This window comes from Podarcis liolepis, assembly GCF_965112155.1.
Source record: "Podarcis liolepis genome assembly, chromosome: 10".
Classification (NCBI taxonomy): Eukaryota; Metazoa; Chordata; class Lepidosauria; order Squamata; family Lacertidae; genus Podarcis; species Podarcis liolepis.
In genome coordinates this window covers 74,027,580-74,053,345 of record NC_139562.1, presented here as the reverse complement: position 1 = coordinate 74,053,345, position 25,766 = coordinate 74,027,580, and the positions used below count along the sequence as shown (strand labels likewise).

General features: G+C 42.0%; 2 protein-coding genes across 20 annotated transcripts in view; one reads left to right on the top strand and one right to left on the bottom strand.

The window, feature by feature from the left end:
* LMNTD1 (lamin tail domain containing 1) overlaps window positions 1-25,766 on the top strand; it is a 234,282-nt gene that overhangs the window by 205,576 nt on the left and 2,940 nt on the right. For 3 of the 9 annotated variants that reach the window (XR_014516767.1, XM_083464183.1, XM_083464185.1), the window contains one exon: window positions 14,006-14,202. The exons of 3 other annotated variants lie outside the window; for them this stretch is intronic. Coding sequence is in view for 3 of the 6 variants with exons in the window: in XM_083464183.1 (XP_083320309.1) it covers window positions 14,006-14,140 (135 nt within the window). In the remaining 3 variants the exon portion in view is untranslated. Of the gene's footprint in view, window positions 1-5,896; window positions 6,060-9,156; window positions 9,263-14,005; window positions 14,203-25,766 lie in introns of those variants that run through there. 3 more of the 9 variants (XR_014516766.1, XM_083464180.1, XM_083464181.1) reach the window with 3 other exon arrangements.
* The window catches only part of UPF2 (UPF2 regulator of nonsense mediated mRNA decay), a gene marked incomplete at its 3' end in the record, with an annotated part of 54,169 nt that continues 51,607 nt past the window's right edge, over window positions 23,205-25,766 (bottom strand). For all 11 annotated transcript variants that reach the window (XM_083464135.1, XM_083464139.1, XM_083464140.1 and 8 more), the window contains one exon: window positions 23,205-24,467. Coding sequence is in view for 5 of the 11 variants with exons in the window: in XM_083464139.1 (XP_083320265.1) it covers window positions 24,458-24,467 (10 nt within the window). The remainder of the gene's footprint in view (window positions 24,468-25,766) is intronic.

Here is a 25,766-nt window from a genome sequence, read left to right as displayed (position 1 = left end):
GACAAAGAACAGATGGTAACTCCAGTCATAAATCTGTGGTTCTGGAACAAACTCTGAAAGTGAATAGAAATCTCAAAAAAAATTGCTGTACACAAATATTTTCTTATTGTAATCACTCTTTGTTTTAACAAATAAAATATGAATCTAACATTACTATCATGGAATGTAAATGGATTAAATGGAAAGAAAAAGAGAATCAAGATAGAACACATATTGATGGAAAAAAGACGATATCATACGTCTACAAGAAACACAAGTAAATAGAAATCACAGGAGAGTCTTGATAAATCCGAACTTGGGATCTGCATTTATCTCATCAGATCAAGTAAAAAAAGGGGAATAGTAATCTATGTTAAACCAAGCCTTGAACCAGAATTGCTACATAAAGACTCCAACGGAATAATAATAATGATAATTAGAATTAAAAACCAAGGGGAAGTAATTATTCTAGTTGGAATATATGCTCCCAATGAAAAAAAAGAATTCTTCAAAAAAACTAGAAACAAAGGTTGCTGGAATACACAAACCCTGAGGTGGACAGAACAATAGGAAAGGGGGGGGGAGAAGGACTATATTTATTTTTCAGACCCAAATAAATCCGCCAGTAGAATAGATGCCATTTGGCTCATCTAAAGAGCTGCTTGGGAGAATAGATAAGATACAGATTCTGCCAAAAACTATATCGGACCACAATTCAGTATTTCTAAGTTTAAAAGGAATTGGGAAAATTGGAAGAAAAAGATGGAGATTAAATGAATCATTATTAAATGATGAAAATTTATTACAAGTAACAAAAAAAGATGGAGGAATTTTTTGAATTCAATTAGGATAAAAGTATAGATAGAAATGTGGTCTGGGATACAGGTAAGGCAGTGATCAGGGGATACTTTATTCAGCAAGGAAGAAAAGAGAAGAAGAAAAAGTAAAACTATTAGAAGAATTAAATTAAATAAAAAAGAAAAAGAACTTAACAAGAATCCAAAGAATGAAAAGGGAAGACTGGAAATTAGATTATTACAATCAGATTATACAACTATGATAGAACAAGAAATGGAATGGAATTTAAGAACTTTGAAACAACGCTTTTCTGGGGCGCAGGGAAGTCTCAGAGCCGGAGGTTGGGGAAGGGACCCCCTTTGCTCTGCCCTCTTCTCCCGTCTTAGATTTGCATGGGGGTCCCCGCCCGAGCTTGCCTGGCCACCGGGCCACACAAGGGCCGCGCTCTACGCGGCGCACCTTGCTAGCCGCGCAGCTGTCCTCCGCGGCTGCGGAGCGGCCCTGCGCCGGTGCCCAGCCCCTCTGGGCGCCCGCTGCGCTGCCAATGACAAGCGGGCGACGTCGCGGGCGGGGAAGGCGTCGCTTTCTTTCCCGATCCTTCATCCTCCCAGTCTTCCAGCCCTTTTTTGGGTTGGAAGCTCGTCTCGTTCACCCTTCTCCTTTCTTCACCCTGCGCGCAATTTTCCTCCCTCGTCTCCCTCCCCATTTCTCCTTCCTTCCTTCCTGACTGACTGGCGGGCTTGGGCTCGGGCTCAGGCTCAGGCTCGGGCAGCCACAGCGTCAGCGGTGTTGGCGATCGGCGGCGCGGGGGGATGGCCCTCCCAGGGGAGCCGGCGCTGCTCAATGGGGTTGCCAAGGAGACAGGCCGGCCGCCCCCTCCCCCGGCCCGGCGCCCCCCGCCGCGCCGGTGCCCGTTATCGAGCTGGTGCGCGCCGGGCGCCCTATAAAAGCCGCGGGCGCGCCCACCGCCGCCCGAGATTATTGGGGGGGCTGAGCCCCCCCAAACGAATTTTTGAGGGGGCTCGGGCCCCCTCAGGCCCCATGGAGTCGGCGCCTATGTACTAGAATGGGAGGTGAAAGAAGAATTGGTGAAAAGTTCAATGGTTAAATGGGCACAAGACCTAGGAAATAGCATCTATATGGATCAATGGGAGAAATTGTGGAGGGAGGATATCAAATTTACTGCGTGCTATAATCTGAGAGAAAATATTATGAAAATGTTATACAGATGGCACCACACTCCAGCAAAACTCGCAAAGATGTATAAAAATCACCAACTTGCTGGAGGTGTAAAGCTGGTATAGGGTCATATATGCACATGTGGTGAGAATGCACAGCCATTAAAGAATTTTGGGGTAACATCTACAATGAATTTTAAAAAACTATATAAGTTTTCATTTAAGAAAAAACCTGAAACCTTCCTTCTGGGAATAATGTCACCAGAAATCAAAATAGAAAAGATACCATTTTTTATGTATACAACCATAGCAGCCAGGATCTTAATTGCAAGAAACTGGAAAAGTGACAAAACACCTACAATAAATGAGTGGCAGGTCCAAATGATAGAATATCTACAGATGGCCATGATGACAGGGAGAATTAGAGGGTATCCAAAACAGAAAGTACAGAAAGAATGGAAAATCTTTAAAGAGTATTTAGAAAAGCATTACAATAACAAAATAAAAAAGTTCCTTCCAGTAGCACCTTAAAGACCAACTAAGTTAGTTCTTGGTATGAGCTTTCGTGTGCATGCACACTTCTTCAGATACACTGGAACAGAAGAGCCTGTTGACGACTCTTAACGAAAAGGCAAGGGGTGAGAAGGTGAAAAATGGCTTAGTCATGTACATGACTAAGCCATTTTTCACCTTCTCACCCCTTGCCTTTTCCTGTAAGACCTATTGCAGTCGTTAAGAGTCGTCAACAGGCTCATCTCAGCTATCTGCCAATCACCCATTCCCACCACCCTTCTGAGTAATACCCCTCCCCACCTTCTCACTATATAGAAGGATCTGGCAACTTCTATTTCAGTGTATCTGAAGAAGTGTGCATGCACACGAAAGCTCATACCAAGAACTAACTTAGTTGGTCTTTAAGGTGCTACTGGAAGGAACTTTTTTATTTTGACTATGGCAGACCAACACGGCTACCTATCTGTAATTACAATAACAAATATCTCCTGGCAGAAATAGAATGATCCTTGTAAAATAACAAATATAATGTTTTTTGATATCTGATGAAAACAAAGAAATACAATAACTTGGAACTGTGTGTGAAAAAATTGTAGCAGTAATAATACAATGAGTCTAATCGGAAGCCAAATGTGTTTGTTTTGCTTTGTTTTCTTCTTCCTTTTTGCTCCCCTTCCCTTCCCTTCTTCTTCCTCTTCTCTTTTCCTTTTTGTGTCTCCTTTCTTGGTCTTTCTCCTTTTGATATGTTAGGGAAAAGATAAAGAGATAAAAGTGTAATATGAAAACCTCAGTAAGTTAAAAGTGATGTTGTATAATTTCTTTATTATTATTTATATATTGTTACAATTGGTTAATTGTAATGATTTGATGTAGCAACTACTGTGGTTTTTTCCTTTGTTATTGTTGAATTCTAAATAAAGTATTACTCTGTTGTTGTTTTTTTAAAAAAAGAAAATTCATATACCTTGGTTCTCGAACAGCTTAGTTGTCGAACAAATTGGCTCCCGAACGCCTGGAAGTAAATGTTCCAGTTTGCAAACGTTTTTCGGAAACTGAACGTCCGACACGGCTTCCACTTGAGTGCAGGGAGCTCCTGCAGCCAATCGGAAGCCACACCTTGGTTTTTGAATGGTTTTGGGAGTCGAACGGACTTCCAGAATGGATTAAATTCAAGGTACCACTGTAAATGCTTATAAAGAAAATCGTGCAACTCTGTATAGGAACCTTCTCAGTAATGGAAAATCTATAGGACACCACTTTCATAGTTAAGTCACTTGCCCAACTGTTAAGGATATGCCTCATTATAATTTAGTAAATATCCACCGCAGAAGTTGTGTGTGTGTGTGTGTGTGTGTGTGTGTAACAAAATTTCATTAGTTTTTAAACAAATACAATAACCATTAAACACTTATCCAGCAGTACAGGTAGTGGTGCTTGTTTTATCCGTTATATTTAGACATACACTAACACATTCAACATTCAAACATATGTTATAAGAAATCTCCACTGAGAATAGCAGAATTTGTATATTAAATACAGTGGTACCTCCAGATATGAACTTAATTCATTCCAGAGGTCTGTTCTTATCCTGAAACTGTTCTTAACATGAGGTGCCATTAGCGGAAGCATGCTTGCCGCTGCGCACTCCCCTCTAACGTGTGATTTCTGCTCACATCCCGGGGCAAAGTTCGCATCCAGGAGCAACTACTTCCACAACCAGAAGCGTTCGTATCCAGAGGTACCACTGTACCACGTTTCCTCTTGAAATACACATTTCTAAGCATATTTTATTTCAAAATATACATTGTTTTAAAAAAATGATGTGAGTTTTACTAGCTTTGTGAGTCAAGAACTGCATTGGAATATATAGAAATGCTAAGTAATGCTAAGTAAATTCTAATCCATACACTAGTCTGGGAAGTGTGACTTAGAGTTGATCTTGAAAATTCTGATATGAAGTGCCCTAAGAGCTGGATTCCAGGCGCAGAACATTGCTTATTGTGCTTCCTGGAGCAGTGGTTCCATTTAGCTGCCCAAGACATTTTAGTGTCTGAGGCGAACCACAAAATGTTGTCCCCCTCCCTACCAGGGAAGGAGGAGTGAGTGAATGGGGGTGGGTAAAGATCTATATTGGGATCTGCTGCCCCTGTGGATCCTGCTGCCTAAGGCAGTGGCCTCACCTTGCCTCATGGGTGGGCTGGCCCTGCAGGTACACTAACATTCTGCTCCCTCTTTGCCTCAATATCCATGCCTTCATTTGGGCCGATCAGTATTTTACAATCTGTATGGTGAAGAGTCCCTTGGAACAGCACATCCAATGTGAGGCATAAAGCCTTGAAACGCAATATGTTGAAAAGAAGAGAAATACTTATCACCAGCATCAGAGGAAACCAAAAGCCAATGGAAAGCAAGCCTTGATCTGGCATCTAGGCCTCAAATCACATCTATGGGCTTAATAAACATCCTGAGAGACAGAGAACACTCTCTGTGCATCACAAATGATGAAATCAGTATGCAACTTACCTACTGGCTCAAGAAATTTCTTCTGTTATAGTTGCCCTTTACAGTGGTAGCTCGGGTTAAGAACTTAATTCGTTCCGGAGGTCCGTTCTTAACCTGAAACTGTTCTTAACCTGAAGTACCACTTTAGGTAATGGGGCCTCCCGCTGCCGCTGCACCTCCGCCTTGGGATTTCTGTTCTCATCCTGAAGCAAAGTTATTAACCCGAAGTAATATTTCTGGGTTAGCGGAGTCTGTAACCTGAAGCGTCCGAGGTACCACTGTATAATGGAGCTGATAGTAAATGAGCAGTTACAAATTTGCATGAACATCTATCATTTTTGGTCTACTAGGAACAAAACTACTAATGGGAACAAAACCAGAGAGAACTGAGACCTGTCTGTCTAGGATTGAACTAGAGGGAAGACAGAAAGGAGCTGGTGCAGAAGACTGGTTAAGAACTGCCCCATTTGGCAAGAGTGCTGCATGCTCTGCTGACACTGAGTGTGTAAAATGCTTTGAGTGTCAGGAAAGAATGCTGTCAGCATTAAGAACTGATTCAGACAGATCTTGATTGTGTGGGCTGCAGAGTTAAATTAAGTGAAAGGCAAGCCACCCATATGGGCGGGGCGCACCGTGGGGCCTCCAGAATCTGCCTGCCTCCTCCCACTCAGCCGCCCTATAGCTGGGGGGGAGGCAGCGGGCGGACCGTTTGGGCAGCGCAGAGCCTGCGGCACCCAAGCCACCATGTCTCTCCCAGGAGAGACGCATGGCTCGGGCGCACTGCAGGCCCCTGCTTCCAGAAACACTCTTGTTTTGCAAAAGTGTGGTGCTGTGCTCTCATCCAGATATGGGACACTTGGAATTCCTGGTTCCAGCAGCTCAGTGCCTCCTTCCTGCTAATGGTGTTATATATATTTATATCACAGGCAAGGCCAGGAGTCTTACGAATCCTTGTACCAGGGTCCTTCCTCCCACTGCGTGATCAGCACAGACTCGGCTTACAGATCTTACATTCAGTTCAGAATCTGTCTTTCTACCCCCCAACACCACGGCCTCCGCCATTTGCAGCGTGGTGATATTAACAGTAAGGTCAGACTACTATGATTGTTTCTTGGTATGCTACTTCAGGGATAAGATTAACAGCAATATTTGATTGCAGTAGTGACACTCCAATCCATCTTCAGACTTTTTCATAAGGTCCAGTGGATACAGAGAAGAAACTTGAAACAGCCTACCTACCAAATGTGGCACCTGGAAGGGTTCATCACATGAATTAATTTTTAAATCTTTACTTCCTATATTTATATACCACTTAGTGGTAAACAAGGCTGGCTCCAGGTTTCTGGAGACCCTTGGGCACATGATATCACTGGGCCCCTTGTTTTCCCCAAGCCCCCTCCTCTCCCACCTCTTTGGTCACTCTTTCAAAGTAAAACAAATCTTGAGCACTATGGCAACCCCCCATTGTCAAAGAAAAACAGGACAAAATGTTGAGCATTGCTGTATACATGCCTGATTACCACTATGAACATTGTACATTAAGCAATATATCGTGTGCATTGAACTTGTAAAGTTCATAGAATCATAAGTTCATAGAATCATAGAAGTTGCTGCTGATCTGTTCCCACTTCCCAAATTTTTTAAACAAGAATGTTGGGCTGCAGCAAAGTTATACCCCAGGATAAAGGTACTGAGATTTAAATTATTATCAGTGCCTGCCTTGCAGCCAGTTCTCAGAGATTGAGTGCTCCTAGGTAGCAGCATTCACACCAAGCCCACTATGGCTGTTATCAGCCCAGGGTCTCATAAAGCAGAGGGTTGCAGCTGTCACACTTATTCTCCCACCCCAAGGGCTGCCAATGAAGGGTTTCTACACCCAAGTCAATCACCGTGAGAAATATCTGGTAGCACCCTTCCACACACCAGGATGAATCAATGGGGCAAGCTACTCTTTCTCAGGCAGCCTACACAGAGGTCCCCGAGAGACCTGACCCAAGCACAGTGCGCCTGTCTGATGGACAAGGCTTCCTGGTCACATGTGTGCATAACCTTCCTTCCCCAGGATCTGAAACCCTGATTGCTTAGGTTTCAGATCCTAGGAAGTCTTTGCACATACAGTCATAGGTACAAAGCCCTCCCCATGCATACAGATGTTGATGCTGTACAGGTGGTTGTCCAAGAAGGAGCACACAAGGTTGGCGGCAGAGCCACTCGGGGACCCTTATTCCTGTGCTGATGTAGATGGGAGTGAGTGAATAACACCTAAGTAGGACTGCTGGGTTTTTCATCTGTGTTTTGACTGTGGGTCACTGCTTATTTATTTATTTAAATTTGTATAGGCAAGATAAAATACAAGATAATAATACATAAGAAAAACAAGAAGGAAAACAAACCAATAACCCCCTCCTACAACACATTTAGGCTGGATCTAGACACATCAAAGTAGCATTTCAGTTGAAAGTGTTGTAAATTTAAACAGGGAAAATAGGTAGAGAAAAACAGTATTCCCCATCGCCATCTGGTGGCACAATGTATATCACACCTACAATGCATATAAATCACATTCTTTCTACCAGTGTAGCTGAGTCCTTAGATGTCAATCAGCCAAAGGCCTATTTGAAAAGGGATGTTTTTGCCTGGCACCAAGCCAACGCATTCCACAAACACGGAGCCAGGCACAACGCTTCTGCTCATTTCCCACCTCCCCACTGCTTAGGAAACGAAGAAGATCTGCCCATCACACTTCACATGTTTCCTGGATGACTTGTTCAACACATGATGGAAGGGTCATCTGAAGAATAAAGGGCTCTTGTCATAGAACAAGAGAGACAGAAAGAGGAGGGACGTCTCATGCCTTCAAGGAACACATGAGGCGAAAGGTGGCCTCTGGGGGCAGAGGCTTAAAAAGGCTTGGCTTGCTTTCCATCTTTGTTGGAACCTGTTCTTCACTCAGAGCTCTCTGTGGTTCTTCAACTCCTGACCCACCTTCCCCCATGAGTTCCTTCACTCCACCAGTACAGGAGAGATGGGTGTTCATGTGAAGATCTCTAGAGACTATAACACAGGTGTGGACCACACAAAGTCCAAAGTGGTTCTTAGTTCTGGTTCATTAGATGCCACAGCATGACATTTTAGAATTCTGTGGTGGACCGTACTAATTCAGAGTTCATACTGAATTGCCTATGAGGGAAATCATGCTCCTCCCATTTAAACGAAATCCTCACGCATACAGACAAAGACTCTATAGGACAAATGGCATCTGCCACATTCCATAATATATGGTTGTTTTCCTTCAGATTGATACTAGCAACTCAGTCCCTGTCCACTGCAGTGCTTGTATGAACTTTACTATTATCGTTTACATCTGACCCATGCCTTTGGGTTGGTGAACAGAGGACAGGAAATGAGGGGTGTGTCGTCGTCCCCGCCACCTCCCCTGCTTTTTGTTACAGCTTAGCTTAGTTCTATCTTTCTTTTCAGATCTTTTCAGATAGGGAAGCTTTCAAAATTGGTCTACCACACCTACAGTTTGATGGCACACTCCATTTTACCACCTCATTCCCACCTCCTGCTGTTGTTACAGGCCTAGATCAAGCCTTCAACAGTTGTGAATCTTCAGAACCTGGCTGCGTACAGTAGCTGAGCAGGAAAAATGACTGACTATAATTGAAGTCCTCCCAACTTATATTGATGATTCACCATTCATTCTTTCTTACTTGATTTGAGGCACTTTTCTAAAATCAGATTATTTAAAGAAGTCAGTGCAGCCAAGGCCTATAGAACGAATAATCCTTGCTAGGATCTTCACACCAAGTTGCTGTTAATGTCACAATTAGAGCAGCCGATTCAAACACTGAATCATAGCATCACTACATATATATTAAAGAAAGGAATCCAGAAAGGTCCTCAGCTGTACATTGGCTGAGGTTTTTCCCAAGGGCTCCTACATGTACATCACTTGACTTCACGTTTCTTGGTTGTTCAGTATATGACTGACAAATGAATTGATTGAAAAGCATTGCCTTCGAAGCAACATCAGATAACAAGGAATGTTTGTGGAAGGCATTAGACATGTGATGGTTCATTCACACATCCAAGTTGGTGATGTCAGCAAATAATGAATGCACATGGTTTCCCCTAATTTGTCAAAAAAGCCAAAAAGGCCCACAGCTGGCTTCATTTGCAGGTGTGCCTGGGTGTTAGTTATCACTTCTTCTAGCATCTTGATCTCATCACACAATGCAGTCATAATGACTCACAAAGGGAACTTACTACCAAGCTTCTAGATTCAGGTAGGTTGCCGTGTTGGTCTGATGCAGTTGAAATAAAAATAAAATAAATAAATAATTGTCCAGTAGTGCCTTATAGACAGTAGTGCCTTAGCTGGTCTATAAGATGCTACTGGACAATTTTTTAAATTTATTTTTATTTTACTACCAAGCTGTATTTAGATTTCCAGTTCCAGAGCAGACATCCATCTTTTCTCCATCATCTTGCTAGCCACATGACCTAGTGTGTTTAGAACAACTAGGAGACCATTGAGATCTGTATGACTTCTTTTTTCTTTTCTTTTTTTTGCTGCAAGGACTTAATCATCTGTAAAATGGAAAAGGCAATGAGGTGATACAACCTTGCAGAAGAGGGTTTTGGCTTAGCTTGTCAGAATGAGGGGAAAACCCACAAGTGGTGTGAAGAAACCAGACTCCAATAAATTTAAATATCACAGCAAGCAGGTGAAATCCACTGTGGTTAGATAGCTGGTAAAAGTCATGGCAAGGCCACTTGGAAAGAAAAATGGTTTCACTTACTATTAGTTACGGCTGGATTTTGAGTAAGTGGTGGTTCTGATGCCTGGAACTCATATGCTATCTCATATACTTCTATAACACAACACAACACAACACACAACACAACATCACAACACAGGTATGTAAGGAACATCCAAAGCATCCAGTTAGTTATATATTCAGGTTAACAGGTGTGTTGCACAACTGTGACAATGTGGGCATGGGGTGCTCTTTCAGGATCCTCACAATGTGTTTATTTAAAATATTGTATGCCCCCAAAATAGAAATAATGTATTCTGGCCCCTAAAAATTGTAATGAAGGCACCAGGCATCATTGAGAGTGGTCCATAACTACGGTGCTACCACTGAAAACAGCCTCTTCTTTGTTATTACACAGCACACTTGGGTTAATGAAGGCACTTAGGGGAGAACTTTGGCAGAAAAACATGCATGGACATGTTTTTCACATGATGACTTTAATTACCATGTAACATCCTGCCACCTGTAAAGTACAATCATGTGTCAGAAATTCCCAAGGTAGCCTGTTCAGTATATAGTATTCACTGATGTTGAGAAAAAAGCTCAGCTATGATAAGCCTAATCACTGGTTAATTAGTGGATAGGTCACATCTGAATAGCCATCAATTACACAGAGTCTCAGCTAGATTAGGTTTTATCTGGTGAGTCATGTTGTCCCAGTGTAGGTCACATCAAAATCATCATCACAATTTCTTATTTAAGGTTCTCTTTTAAGAGAACATGGAGTGTGTAGGTGGGGAGAGAGGGGGGGGACTGCTGTCAACAATAAAAAATAAATGTGGCTCAGTCTTGCAAGTTGGAAGTAAGGGTAGATGATCATGGCCTGAAAATACTGATGAATGCAGAACTAGAAGATAGACTTTTTATAATATCCGTGCATCTTAGGTCAGTGCTTTGAAGACTCTGCATTCAGGCCCCATCCACCTGTGCTCTACATTTAAAGCTGTATCATACTACTTTTAACAAAATAAAAAAAAATCCTTTCAGTAGCACCTTTAAGACCAACTAAGTTAGTTCTTGGTATGAGCTTTCGTGTGCTTGCACACGAAAGCTCATACCAAGAACTAACTTAGTTGGTCTTAAAGGTGCTACTGAAAGGATTTTTTTTATTTTGACTATGGCAGAACAACACCTATCTGTAACTACTTTAAACAGTCATTGCTTCTCCCAAGGAGTCATGTGAACTGTCATTTGTTAAGGGCCCTGAGATTTGTTGGGAGACTCTATGAGGGAAAGGGGTGTCTCCTTGCGATTCTCAGCTCCCTTAACAAACCACAGTCCCCAGGATTCCTTGGGAGAAACCTTGATGATATAAAGTAGTATAATACTGATCTAAATGTATAGAGCAGATGGGGCCTGAGGGAAGCCTTTTCACATGAACTTGCATTTCTGCTATGGAACCCCGAAGATTTTAGCTCATCTACTTGGGTGCTGGCTAGGTGTGCCTCAGCCTTCATGAGAGTTTAGGAAACTGAGAATGTGCCCTAAGGCATGTTAGGGGAAATTGGAAGATGCCTTTCATGGAAGCTTCTCTGCCACTGCAAATCATTGCACTGGGAAAACGTCTGAATAAATGTAAGGTTCCCTAGGACACAGCTTGAAAATTACTGTTTTAAATAATCCTGATTGCTGTATCATCAGTTGTTGGTATATGTGTTGATTTGTTGTCTGTAACATGAAAAAAAAACTTTTTAAAAAGGGGAGGAAAAAGACTCTTAGAGCAGCTCTTGCCACCTTGGCACCTTCCAGATGTTTGGGACTATAACTCCCAACTCCCATGTTGGCTGATGGGAGTTGTAGTCCAAAACATCTAGAGGACACAAATCTGGCAAAGGCTGTCGTAGAAAAACAGTCTTTCAAGATTGTTCTTATTACCCTTGTATGGCTAAACAGAGCAATCTTGAGATGCATTGCAAGGACTCAGGTATGCACATGCACACATACTGTGTTGCCAGGAATAAACTCCCCTGTCTTTCTCCATAAAATGGACCAAGACCCTCCCTCAACCCACCTTGCGCCCATCATAATAGCAGCACTACTATTATAATGGGAAAACAGCAGAGTGCAATATGAATGGCATCCAAAACCCCACTGAAATAACCCCATGGACTTTTGTAAACATTGGCTTGTTCCCCATTTCATTTCTCTCTCTCTTTCTCTTTCTAAAAGTGTTCCAGATCAATAGAAGGTCGTAACGGCCTGGTTGAACGCCAAGTGGTAACACATCTGGCAGTGGGTGCTTTAAAAGAAGAAAGATCCCTTTTGCTAACTATGCATTTAGGAAGGGGTTGAGAAAAAGCTTAATAATAATTTCCACCCTTCATCAGAACATCTCAAATGATTGCAATATTTAATTAAGATCTAGAAACACATCTGAGTTGGTTAGTTTAAAATTAGGGCAGAGAAAATTGCTTGGCAAAGGTCATAGTAAAATAAAGTCAGTGCTAGTTAATGTCATGCCTTCCTGCTCTGTTGCAACGATTTAGTTTAAACTCATTCAAAATATAGTGAAATCTTTTTCTTCTAATTCTGTTTTGATGGCCTGCACTTCTGAGGCATAACCTGGAATCCATCTCCCATATTAGCAGACATATTTTACATCAAGTATAAATATATATTTCTCTTTATTAAAATTTTGAGTTTCTTGCTATTACTTAGATCTTCACCCACTTTTAAACAGAACAATAGAAGTAGCTGTGGAAATTTAGGGCACTCCAACGAGGCTAGCCACTCTTTATGTGAAAGTCTTGGATAAAAATAGCTTTAGTTCCATTCTCAGAAAGACCATATCACAGAGACATCTTCAGCACCACACTACAGTTGCATGCATCCTTAAGGTGGGAGTAAAGCTCCGTTAATTCCCTAGGAGGATCATGCAGAGGATCAGGGTTGCCCAGGTATTTTGGCATAGTTTTTGTGATAGACAGGACAAATTTTCAAATATAGCCTTGGAAACATTTTCAAGAATTCAGAAGAGTGAATAATACTAATGTCTGGATGTATGTCTGTTTCAACTAGAAAGACAGTTCCTGCATGCTCTCATTCCCCAGCATCATGTTCCATCTCAGTGATGGGGAACATGTGGCTTTCCAGATGGTGTTGAACTCCATTTCCCATCAGCCCCAGCCAACATGGCCCACAGTCAGGGATGATGTAGTCCAGCAAATGTATGGAGGGCCACAGGTTCCCAATTTGTGTACTTCCCATTTTGTTTACTGTCTTGAACAGAACATGAAGGTGAGACTGTAGAAATGAATGGAAAGAGCTATGCACATAAGAGTAGACTTTTTTTTTTTTGGCTCTATGGGACAGCATATAACATCTGTAGTAAGAGTCATCTGTGTTGGCACAGAGATAAGCCCCTTGCCAAAAAAGACCTGAGGTCACCATAGTTAAGGCTTAACCCAGAGCTTTCCAAACTTTTCATGTTGGTGACACACTTTTTAGACATGCATCGTTTCGCGACACAGTAATTCAGTTTTACTGGCAAGCAGGAGGCTCAACTAACCCCTTTCCAGCCCCAGGATCAGCGCAGGGAGCATTCGAGTGACACACCTGCACACTGCGGCCGACACACCAACACATCTGACACACAGTTTGGAAAGCTCTGCTTTAACCTCTACTCAGTGTTCTTTGAGTGCACCCTTTCAATTCCTTGCATATGAATTGATGGCTGCAAAGCCCGTTCCTAACAAGGAGGTGGCAAGTGATATTTTACTAGCTCCAGGAACAAAAAGTTGAAGCACTTGTTTGGGGTGCTGTTTTGAATCTTACAAAGCATTTGACTTCCACAAGCCCATCACTACCTTTTCAGGAGGAGTGGTGTTTGTGCACACACCAATTGGGAAACCTCAGCCTAAGAAGCCTGTGATATCTGTGTGTGAACCTGTTTGTAACAATGACTGAGTTGAGATCATTGCATGCCACTTATCTCAGTTCCCAACCAACAAGTGTGCATCGGTTTGAACACCACAATCCAAATTAATTCTAAGGGGCACAGGAAGAGAGAACATATTGTATACCATAGGAAACAAGCCAATCTCTTGCCCATCCCAACACTTCTAGATTGTCAGTTTACTAAGGAAGAATTAAGTTCAATTAAGCTAACTGTTGAATTTTAGCAGCTGAATTACAGTCCTTTTTGCTTATTCTGTCTGTAATACTTACCATCTTGTGGGGTTTTTGTTTTTTCTTCTTTTTTCTTCACAGCCTAATTTAGGTGGAGTGATTTATATAGGTTCAGCTGCACCCACCGGCTCTGCTTTACAGAAGTATTTAGCTCATTCGTCTTGCAACTTCAGGCTCCTGGCCCAGACACCTCTTACTCCCATTAACTTCCTGTAGCATCTCACAAAGGATCAATGAATAGAACTGGGTTATTTTCAATATATAGTGCAGCAAAAATGGTTTTGTGATTCATTGCTCTGGGAATAAGGCAGCTTGGATATTCAGGACCACGCTAGACTATATGCTTGATTTCTCTGTAGACCTCCATGTATCCGAAAGTTAGCTTTGCTAGCTCCTCATAATTGTAGATCTTTCAGTCACATGTAAGACAATATATAAACCTAGAAGTCAGAACACATAGGCATCCCATTGACCACTGTGGGGCCCTAGCAATACTTTTGGTTTAAGGTTACAGCCATAAATTACAATTCGTTTTCAACTGTAGAAAACTGCATGGGTAACCTGACTTGCAATTCTGTACACAGCTTTGCTGTTTAAACTCCACTGAAGTTAATAGTATCAAACAGCCTAGCGGTGTGAATGTTTGCAGCCCTGATCTTTGAGAGCCATAATAGCGCAAGCTCTATTGCAGGGAAAGGGATGCCAATCCATCTTTGTGAAAATTTTGAATTTCAAAGCCAATCCCTCACAATTTAAATCAGAAAAGCATACATAAATTCTGTATGACAGCAATGGTAGATGTACAGGCACCCAATGGGAAATGTTGCCTGATGCCCCAACTCCCATCAGTTTGTATGGTGCGGCTTGCCAGGTTCTGAGACCCCCCACCGAAAAAAGCAGGTGGTTTACTGAGCTCCTTGCAGGCACCACACAGAGCTGGTGGGCTGTTTTTGAACTGGTGACTCACAATTTGTGTGGGTCTGTTTGTAATCCCTATCATGTGCTGGAGGCACTCTCTCTCACCTTCCCTCCCTCTTGAATAGATCACTGGGGGGCGGGCAGGGACGACGGCTGCAGAACTTGCAGTACCAGTAGAACAAAACAATAGTGCATCACAATAAAAGACAGCTATATTATATGTACATAAAAATTATTCACCATGATAAGGAAAACAGCTCAAATTCCTTCAACAATAATTTGAAGACAGAATATTGTCTCTAATAAAAGTCGAAATTAATTCAGGGTAGTTTAGCTAACCTTTTCCCACTGCAGTGCCCTCCAGTTGTTCTGTGGGACTCCAGCTCCCATTAGGCCCAACCAGCATGGCCAATAATCGGGGATGATGGGAATTGTAGTCCAAAACCCCTGGAAGGCATCAGCCTGAAGAAAGCAGGTATAGTGTATATTCAAAACAAGTATTATCCAGTTGTTTGGAAGAGTATGTGGTTTCTGAGGCACTAGATGCATTCTTGATCTCTCTGTTTACATAAAAAACAGGTGTGTCTCAGCCCTAGAAAGTATATTTGCTTATTCTGCTCTCAACTTCTTCCATGTCCTCCCATCCTTCACATTGTTGACTTGATGCCATTTCATAAAAATCAATTAAAATTATTTTAAAGTCTTTGTCATTTTAGAGTTTCATGTTATACATACAGTATAAAAGGTATCATAATTAAAAGTCTGTTTTTAATCAGCACTCATCTGATACAATTTTTGTCTCCCAACGATTTTGCCTTTTTTAATGCCTTTCAATTACTTTCAGTAAACCAAATACAGGAAAGGCTTAGGACCCATGAAACACCTCTGGGTGGGACTATGACCAGCTTACTAGTGTCCCTCACTGGCAGAGAAAACCCACCATTAGCAAGGCCAACGGGGGGGGGCACACCTCACACAAATAATATTTGAGGCAATCAAAAATAAACAAAAATAAACTACAGATGGTATGCTAGTTCAGTGTTCTTGTGCAGAGGCAATATTAGGGCATGGACCAGTGCACTAGCAAGAAAAAAGTAGGAACAAAGGAAATCACAGAATAGGACTTTGCAAAATAAGGAAATACACCCCTCTCTCACACACACACACCCAAAATTTGTCACAACATTCCAAAACCTGCCAGAATTAAAAAACAATTTCTGTTTGTACTATTGAAGAAAGCCACAATTTTGCCTTATCATGAGGACAGAACAGGGGGGAAGCCGGTCATTGTGGGAAGGAGGCACAGAATCCCCTCCTCACTGTAGGGTGTGTGCTCCATGTTGGGGACCATGGCCTTTGACTCTGACTTCATGACCCTTTCAAGATGATCTCTCAACTGCCACAGCTGCCCTCTCCAGGTGCACATCCTGCGCTGCCTCAAATTCCATAAGTGCCTAGAAGATCTTATAAAAAATCCACAGCACATTTAAAATATGGTGAGACAAACATTCCATATGTTAATCAAGGCAGTAACATTGATTACAGAAACAATCTTGGATATAATTTGATTTGCGGTTCATGCGATAGCTACACAAGTGGTGGCACGCTGGAGCTTGTGGCTGTAGCACTGAGAAGGACAGACCCCATCCAAAGTCTATTCAAAGATGATGCCTTGAAGGACATCCTAATAAGAATTTGAGGAAAGCCCCAAATGTGCTTATCACACACAAAGGGGGGGGGAGTATTCAAGTAATACACCTTACTCTAAGTACCAGTCCTTTTGGAATTTCTGATACCAAGGGAAAGCCAGAGATTATAGATAGATACAACCCAAATGGCACAAAGTACCATTAAGTAGTCTAACAAGCAACATCCAATAAAATTCAAGAATTCCATGGAAAATACCAAGTTCCACCCCAAGGAAACTGGGTACAATCAGCTAGAGGCTTTTGTCTATGATCTTTGAGAATTATTAAATAATAGGTGAGGCCCCCACAGACTGGAGGCGGGCAAATGTTGTCCCCATCTTCAAAAGGAAGGAAGGCACAGGTAACTACCGACTGGAGAGCTTGACACCGAAGCAAGGGAAGGTCCTAGAACAGATAATTCAACAGTCGGTCTGTGAGGACTTAGGAGAGGATGCTGTGATTACTAAGTCCCAGCATGGGTTTCTCAAAAATAAGTCATGCGAGACCAATCTCATTTCTTTTTTTGATGGAATGACACCAAAGCTTTTGACAAAGTCCCCCACGATATTCTTGCAAGGAAGCTGGTAAAATGTAGGTTGAACGAGGTAGCTGTTAGGTGGATTTGTAGCTGGTTGACTGACTGAACCCACCAATTACTCATTAATGGTTCCTCATCATTCTGGAAAAAAGTGACAAGTGGAGTGCTGCAGGGTTCAACGTCTTTATAAACAATTTGGTTGAAGGAATTGAGGGGATGCTCATCACATGTGCAGATGTCACGAATCTGGGAGGGGTAGCTAATGTGGCAGAAAACAGAATCAGAATTCAAAATGACCTTAACAGACTGGAGAACATGACACAAGCTAACAAAATTAATTTCAACAGGAACAAATGTCAGGTTCTGCACTTAGGCAGGAAGAAGCAGATGCACAAATATAGGATGGGGAACACCTGGCTTACTAGCAGGCCAAAAAAGTGTTTTAGAATTAGCATGAAGTTAATGGTTTTAGCGATTTTTCGCCCCTGTTCCTCACCAGCAGAAGCCTAGAATAGACACCTGGCCTGGAAGCAGAGTTCCAGTAAATCAATGAAACATTGTGCATTATCTTACCTTCAAAAGAAAGCCAACCCCGAGGTTTAAGATGGAATAAAATTTTAAAGAAACATCCAACAACCTTTTAATCTGGATTTACCATTGTAGTGGGTTAGCTAGGAAGTACCCTTGATGGAAATGAATATATGGTGAAACCCAATGAAGTCACACTCAGAATAGAACCTTTGAAATTAGTGGGTTTAAGTTACATCCATGGATTTCAATGGGTCTATTCTAAGTATGATTTAATTGGACATCAACCATAACCTTAGTGGTCAGTGGCTTTCATTTTGATTCCAAGACAAATCAATTTTGTTAAATAAAAATATTAGTTAACAGCTAATTTTAATAATTTTTAAATATGTTTTAATTACTTGTTTTCTAACTGTTTTAATTATAATTTTAACATTTCATGTAAACCACCTAGAGGTTTTGTTACAATCAATATAAAATTCATTAAAGAAATCCACAGATTATATATATATATTACTCTCTCTCTTTCTCAAAACCTACAGTTTTTTGGGTGGGAGGAAGGGACTTTTCATTTCTGAAATTTATAACTAAGGCGTTAAGGACTAAATTTAGTCAGAGCACAGTTTAAATAACATCCCAGGCCCATTCCTTTCACATGTTTGCCCTCAGTAGCTTACTACCACCACCAATGGTTTGCTTCTGGTCTTGGGTTTCTGCTTCATTAGGCAAGGAGGCAAAGCAGGAGGGCGGAAAACAGTAAAAGGCTGAGGTGTTTGGGAGAAGAACAGGAAAATATAAGAAAAGTGTCATTTGTTCAAATATTACTATGGCTTCCTTTCTGGGTAGAGGAAAGGTGGCAGAGAGCGCAGAATATTTGGGATTGTTGCATGGCTGCCAGGGCAGGAAAGCAGAAGACTCCAAGAAGAAGTGCTATCAAGATTGCCTGATACTGTGCAGACCTTCATTAGCCCTGAGAACATAAATCTTGCCTGGCCATCATTTCTCTAGCAAGGCTGCCCCTTGGTGGTTAGATGCGGACACATCACAGCAAAAGAGCTGTATTTGATGTGCATCTGGTCTGTAGCATCTGTTTCTTCTGTCCTTCTAAATTGCAGGAATATGTGAACTTTCACGCTTCCTGCTTGTGATTGGATTTACAATTTGGCAAGGGGGAAAAGAAAAGAAATGTGCCTCTGTGCCAGGGCTGTGGTATAATTTTCCTGCAAGTCTGACAAATAATCCATGTCTGCTGCTTTAAGAGGGGCAGCTTTTCTTGGCCATTGCTTCTTTCCCAGCCTAACTAAAAGCTCTTGATGGAGGGGGCGAGTCCTTAACAAAACTAATACAGGCCTTTTAGCTTCCCCCAGTACAAAGCTGATTTAAATACAACAACAACAGAGACCCAACAAATCGTTACAAAGCAATACACAATTCATACAGCCTACCTCCAGGTTAAACAAGCATTTTGTTCAGAATATAGGGATCATTGGTTCTTGCAACCACCGATAAAAACTTTGCCACTGCTAATGTTCTAGCATTTGTCCGGTCTTCCAATAGGAAACTGACATAGTGAGCCTCTGATTTTCCCGGGAAAGGTACCAGCAAGGGTAGTATCAGTTCAGCCCTGGCTCGCTCGTATTTTGCACAGTGCAACAAAATATGTTTTATGGAATCGATGTCTTGAGCACACGAGCAAAGTCTGTCCTGGTAGGGAACTCCTCTTAAATTTGTGGTGCCCCTGCTGCAGTGACAGGACCCTCCAAAGGTCCTTTGTAATTGTGCATTCATGGAGATGGTCTTGGGGCATAGATGCAGTATTGTTTGTGGTAGACATGTCTCGTTTGTTTGTTTGTTTGTTTGTTTGTTTGTGCATGTCTCATAATATCCTGCTAAGATCCTGCAACTTTTCAGACCAGAAATGTTCTGGGTTTGGTTTTTTGTCCTGCTTTCATCGCACTACAACGCAGGTGTATCACGCCCCGCCCCGCCCCCACCAAGGGTGGTAATATGGCAGCATTGGGGAAGCATCACAGAACAACTAATAAAGTAGAATGATGTCTCAACAGTCTTGCATAATTCCACCATGAATGCACTATTACTGCAGCATCAGTAATAAAACATCACTGGGGACGGGCTCTGCATTTCCTGCTTTGTCTTATGTTGTAACTATATATTCTGTTCTAAAGAAAGTTAGCACTAACACTCAGTTCTGATTCATCAGCAGACAGCTTATGTTACATATGTCATACATCCCAAGGCAGGACCAGCATGGTCCAGTGGTTTGCATCTATAGGGTCAAAGACCAGTAAAGCCAAAATATGAGTAATGGCTTTCGTGTTCCAATTCATTCAAAACTTTAGAGAAATTTATACTCAAGAAACATAACTCAAGGCTAATCCCAGATTTGGACAGGGGAAAGGAGGACAAACAAGTTGTTTAAACTTTTTTTTAATTTTTTTTTAAGCTAGCAGTATGTCAGGTTTTCTACTGTGTGCCGTAACACTTTGTTATGTAAATATTAGCAGGCGATAATATTTACCCGATTGCTGAGAAACACCTCATTTGCTGATTTCTGCATATCAGAGATGCTGTCAACAGCCTAAGAACAAGTCCGGCCTTGTTCTTTCTGAGCAGTTAGCAACTCTCTGGAAATAATTTGAATTGGCAATGTTAAAACTTCAACATTTGTTCACTTTTTTCCTTTTTGAGAACTTATCTCTGAAGAGTCTGAGCAGCATTCTGAAACCAATTGTAATCCTGGTGGGGGAAAGTGTAAAAATATGTTTCAGCATTAGACAGTTGCTTTTATCCCAAGCCGATATGCTAAGACTATGCGTTCAATTGGTCAGAGCAAATGTGGTCCACATGAGGATGTGGACAGGCTGCTTGGACGAGTGAAACTGACCTTGGTTCTTGCCCATCCTGGCTAATAAAAGCAAGCCGAGAAGGTCTGGGCGATGGGCTCTGCGAGGTGGTGAATGCTTCCCTCTGTGAGGGAGTCTTCCCAAACCCACTGAAAGAAGTGCCTATTAAACCATTTCTTAAAAAAACATCTTTGGACCCGGCCAATTTGGTGAACTATCGCACAGTCTCAAATCTTCCATTCTTGGGCAAGGTGATTTTGAGGGTGGTTGCTGAACAACCTGGAGAATGCGAACAATTTGGATCCCTTCCAATCGGGATTCAGACCTCATCATGGGATTTCAACTACAGTGGTACCTTGGGTTACAGAAGCTTCAGGTTACAGACTCCGCTAACCCAGAAATAGTACCTTGGGTTAAGAACTTCAGGATGAAAACAGAAATTGTGTGGCGGCAGTGAGAGGCCCCATTAGCTAAAGTGGTATCTCAGGTTAAGAACAGTTTCAGGTTAAGAACAGACCTCCAGAACGAATTAAGTTCTTAACCCAGGATACCACTGTATACTTCATCAAAGAAGGGTGGTAAAAAGGAGGAAGCCAAGAGGGTAGGGAGGTGAGGCATAGCAATGTAGCCTTTATTTCTCACTTGGAAAGGCTAAGATTTCCTCTGTACTTTTGAGCAGCAAGCAACAGCAGCAAGCAACAGTAACTCCTAGCCAGCTTGCAGCACAGAGTGTTTATGCATGTGTCTTTGCACACATGTGCACCCAGGTTAAGATTCTCCGAGATTCAGCCTCTAGAAATGACAAGCAAGCTTGTCTACAGTATGTGTGTGTGTGTGTGTGTGTTTATATATGGTCATCAAGCAGGCATACGCACAGCACATCATACATGGCTCTTATGTGCACATTAGTTATGCATACAGTAATGGGACATGTTGCCATGTATCTTTGCTTTTAAAAGGACTCCCTTCTTCTCCTTTCCCACCTACCCCATGTACCATTTTTCTTTCCTAATCATTATCACCCTACATTCCATGAAGGAGCATGTTCTCAGGCTAGGAGTTTTGTTTTGTACCTTCATTGTTTTTGCAGTGTATTCTGTACTTCTGCAAACCCTGAGGGTCCCCTCCTAGCATGCCTGATACCTCCCTTGCTTCTTAGTGGCCTCATTTTTGGCAGCAAGCCTGGAAGCACTCAGCTGTTGATTTCCCTATTAGGAGTGATTCTTAGAACTTTTATTATTTATGCAATCACATTTTAAAAAATCCCACAAGTTTGCAAGTAGTTCTCTTAAAGGTGACCTTTGCCAAGGTTTATCTGAACGCAGAAATCTTTTGAACACAGCAATCAAAGCAGCCACGCCAAAGCCTCTTGCCATTTCCATAACACCAGGAACATACACTTGGAAAAACCAACGGCAGCATCACTGGATCTCAGTGTGCACAATATTCCTGTCAACTGGAAATGCACCATGTTTGAACTTGGCCTCAGGAATGACTTCACACAACATTTTACTCAAATGTGACTCTGGGAAGGGACAGCAGAGAGGCTAATTATGAAAAGCACGCCAAGCGGAAACTGCTGTCAAGATGTTCAACTAGACTGTGTTAGAGGAAAGTCTTGCAAACTGAGATTAGCTAGTTGCCCAACTGGCTTTAAACAAGGGGAATAATTTATCCAGCAAAGATCAGTTGTGCCAATTAAATGCCACCTGCTTTTAATAGAAGCCTGCTTGGAATCATGCAGAATCACAGACACCCTCACCTCCTTTTGTGCTCAAGCAGTTAGGAGCTCAGAGGCCTGCCTAGTGGTGGTAAGTCTGTTGGCAAGAATGAGATTCCAACCACCAGCTACGTTCAATGGTCATGCTAGGGAAGATGGTAGAGAAAGTTAGGGCACAAAGATGCAACTGTGCCAAGCACTATTTTCAAAATGGTCACCCTATGCATACAAAAAGCAGGTAATCTGGTGTCTTTAACAGTAAGGAGCTACAGGAAAATGGCGTTGAACCTTTCTCCTCCTACACCTTACCTCCATTTGTGGTTCCAGCCACAGAGATACACCTCCTCCTATTATTTTAAGTCTCACAGAACACTAACTGAACACATTGCTTAAACCCCACAGAACAATATATGGTCAGGTTTTGAGAATTCCCACACTTGTATTTGCTATTTCTAAGCTTCTAAGTGATTGGAACATCTTCAGTTCCAGCCAATGCTACCACACAACACTTTCAGGAAAATTTCCTAAATTGAGAACTACAACCTTGTACCTTCGAGTCAATGGTTTCATTAGGTTCTCTGAATTCAAACATAGAGGCCAGTGCACACAGGCTTCCTCTCATTGTTAAACAGCCGAATCAGTTTCAGCAAAGAAAGTAGTATTAGGAATCAAAATACAGTGCAAAGTAAATTCAAGCAGGGGCAGAAACTATTAATTGCAAAACTTACCCAAGAGGTTCTGCTATGTTTTAAGATAAAGACAGCTCTCCAGCAGCAGAATTTGGGGCATTAATCCATATTAATGGTCCTATGTACCATCTAGAGAAGATAGAACTATCCCCAAACCCCTAAGATGGGAATTGTGCAGAAGGAGGGAATCCTGAAATCTCCAGCTGCTAGCTGGCTGTTCACGTTTAAGGGGACGGAGATGCACATCAATTTCCTGTAAAAATCTTTCAACGATGAACCAGATACTAAAGCACCAGTCATAAAACGGGACACAAAGACAAAAAACACCACCCCAATTCTAAATTACAACACTTTATTGCAGCATCGGCAAAGATCAGTTTTCTGAAGCTGGTGAAGATCGGGCGGCATTTCTGACTGTGTGTACGCAAGTGTGAAACGTAACAAGTTGTACAAGTTTCGTTTTAAATTCTACATGCAGAACTCAACAGAGGTAAAAAGAATTTTAAAATAGTTCAGAATTTTTAGCATACAGATGTGCTCTTTAACTGAATGTACTAGACCTACGTGAAAGCAAACAAACAAAAAAAATCCCCAGAACTATACTAACAAACTAGATTGTCAGAAACTGACCCAGAAACCTCATTTCCATTTAGAAAAATAAAAATTCTACTTGTTGCCAGCTAATTTTTCCTTGTGTTTTAAAATATAGACACAGAGGCTTATCAACCCATGAAAGTCAACAGAACGTTCAACTCCACTTCTCGGCATCTGTCTGTCATGCTGACTGGCACATTTTGGTTTTCAATGATGCTTTAACGAGCTCCTCTAGATCCTTTCTTAGGCTGGCATCAGGCTGTTTGAAGCAACTTTGGATCAATGCTCTCTGACCTTCCCATCCACTCTGACCTTCAGTAGACCATCCCACTTCCCTGGATCTGCTCCCTTCATCACTTTCCCCCTCCCGCAACACATGCAGAGAAAGGGTTTCCCCCTTAAACAAAATCCTCTTTCTCGTGGAATATCTGGTGTTTTGGTAAATCAGGTGCTGTCTATTTTACCCTGCATGTTGGGGTTGACTATACGATAATTACCTCTTGCTCTACCACTTCTCTAACGCAGACTGGAGCCCCAGATTAATATTCTCCTGACATGCCATGCCCAATTCAGAGAAAATGCCACTCCTATTAGGTTTGCTTTCCCCCATACTTTGCCATCAAGACCGTCTCCATTCCAGCGTAATCCATCTTATTTAAGTTGCGCTTTGTTGTAACTGAACTGCTCACTGGTAAAGTTAACCATCTCATTTATTTGCTTCCATTCTCATGAGAAGATTAATCCTCACATGGTTCCATAACAAGATGCTTTTTGTTTGTTTGGTAGGCTGTGACTGGGAGCTTCCGCTTTTTCTGTTTTTAGTGGAGGCTGGTGTATCTGCTCTATGGCTCCAGCCTGTCCCAGATTTTCGATTCTGAACTCTCTAGACCGACATGCTCAGATGTGTCTGCTGCTCTCGTTTAATTGCTGGAGGACTCCACTAATCCACAACATTGGAGATACAGGGCCTAATGAAATGACGCTTGCTGCTGGATCAACGTCTCCTAACAAAGAAGAGAAAAGACAAAGGAAATGCATATCAACAACAAAGAACTTCTGGTGAAAATATCAGACGCCCAGAAGAGCAGCTCAATAAAATTTCAAGTGGTCAGGATGGAGCTTCTCTCTCCAGGACCCTGTGATTACCCCCATGACTGAAAGAAACAGGATAAATGTTGCAAATCTGCATAATTTATACATGGGGCAGAATACAGCTTCTCAATGCACTAGATTTATTTATTATTTATTTATTTTACAGTGTAGTCTCAGACCTGACTACAATAATGAGGTTTTACTGCAAGGTTCTTCAAGGACCGGGATCTAATAACATTCTTAGGCATATGCAACCTGACAATTGTTCTTCCTCAGCACTCCACAATCTATGTCAGAGGTGGGGAGCTGGATTTGACCAGCCCTCCATGGGTCTTTTTTTTTTTTGCATTCCCATTTTTTTAAAATAACAGAACAAAACTGTGTTAGTGTGCCATGTATAAAACCAACCCTAACCCTCAGTTCGCTGATTCAGTCCTTAGGACAGGAGTCAGCTAGCCAGTCCCATCAGTGGAAGTCCTGCCCAAGAGCTCCCTCCTCCTGAAACTGATGTGGGAGCTCCCTCAGAGCAGCATACCTAGGCAGGAGGGGGGGGGGAGAATCTCATCTGACAAGCTGCAATGCTTGTATAGAAGGAACAGCTGGAAGTTGACTTCCACCATTAGAATCCAAGGCTTAGATGCTGTTGTTCCCAAGTCACATTTTTTCCTGCAAGTATATCTAACATTCAAAGCTGAATAGGAGCTGATCTTTCAAATATGAAGTTCAAACCTACACAGACATATTTTGAAAAAGGTATATTTGGGTGAACTGATTATTTTTGGTGTCTTGTGTGGTCTACTGTAGCCTCTCTGCCGGTATCCCTTACCTTAAAATGCCACGTTGACTACTAGAGTAACCTTCTATACTCTATGGCACATTAAACCGTAGTGCAATGGTTTAATGTCAACAAGAAACATGCTAGTGCATGCTGCTCAAAACCTCCTACAGCACATGCCCCTTGCTCCTGGTAAGCTATCAGTCAAGCAAGGCCAGGTCTGGCCAGTCATGCTGTTCAAATCTGGACTTGTGGTTGGTTCCCCCCACCCCCCGCAAACTAACTGTGGTTACTGTTCATGGTTGGTTGGAGGAAATAAACCACAACCCTAGGTTCAGACAAAACAATGGGCCACTCTGGCTTGTTGCATTCATGGCATGGCAGGAGCAGGGTAGATATACAGCAGGAACTTTTGAGCAGTGTGCACCAACATGCT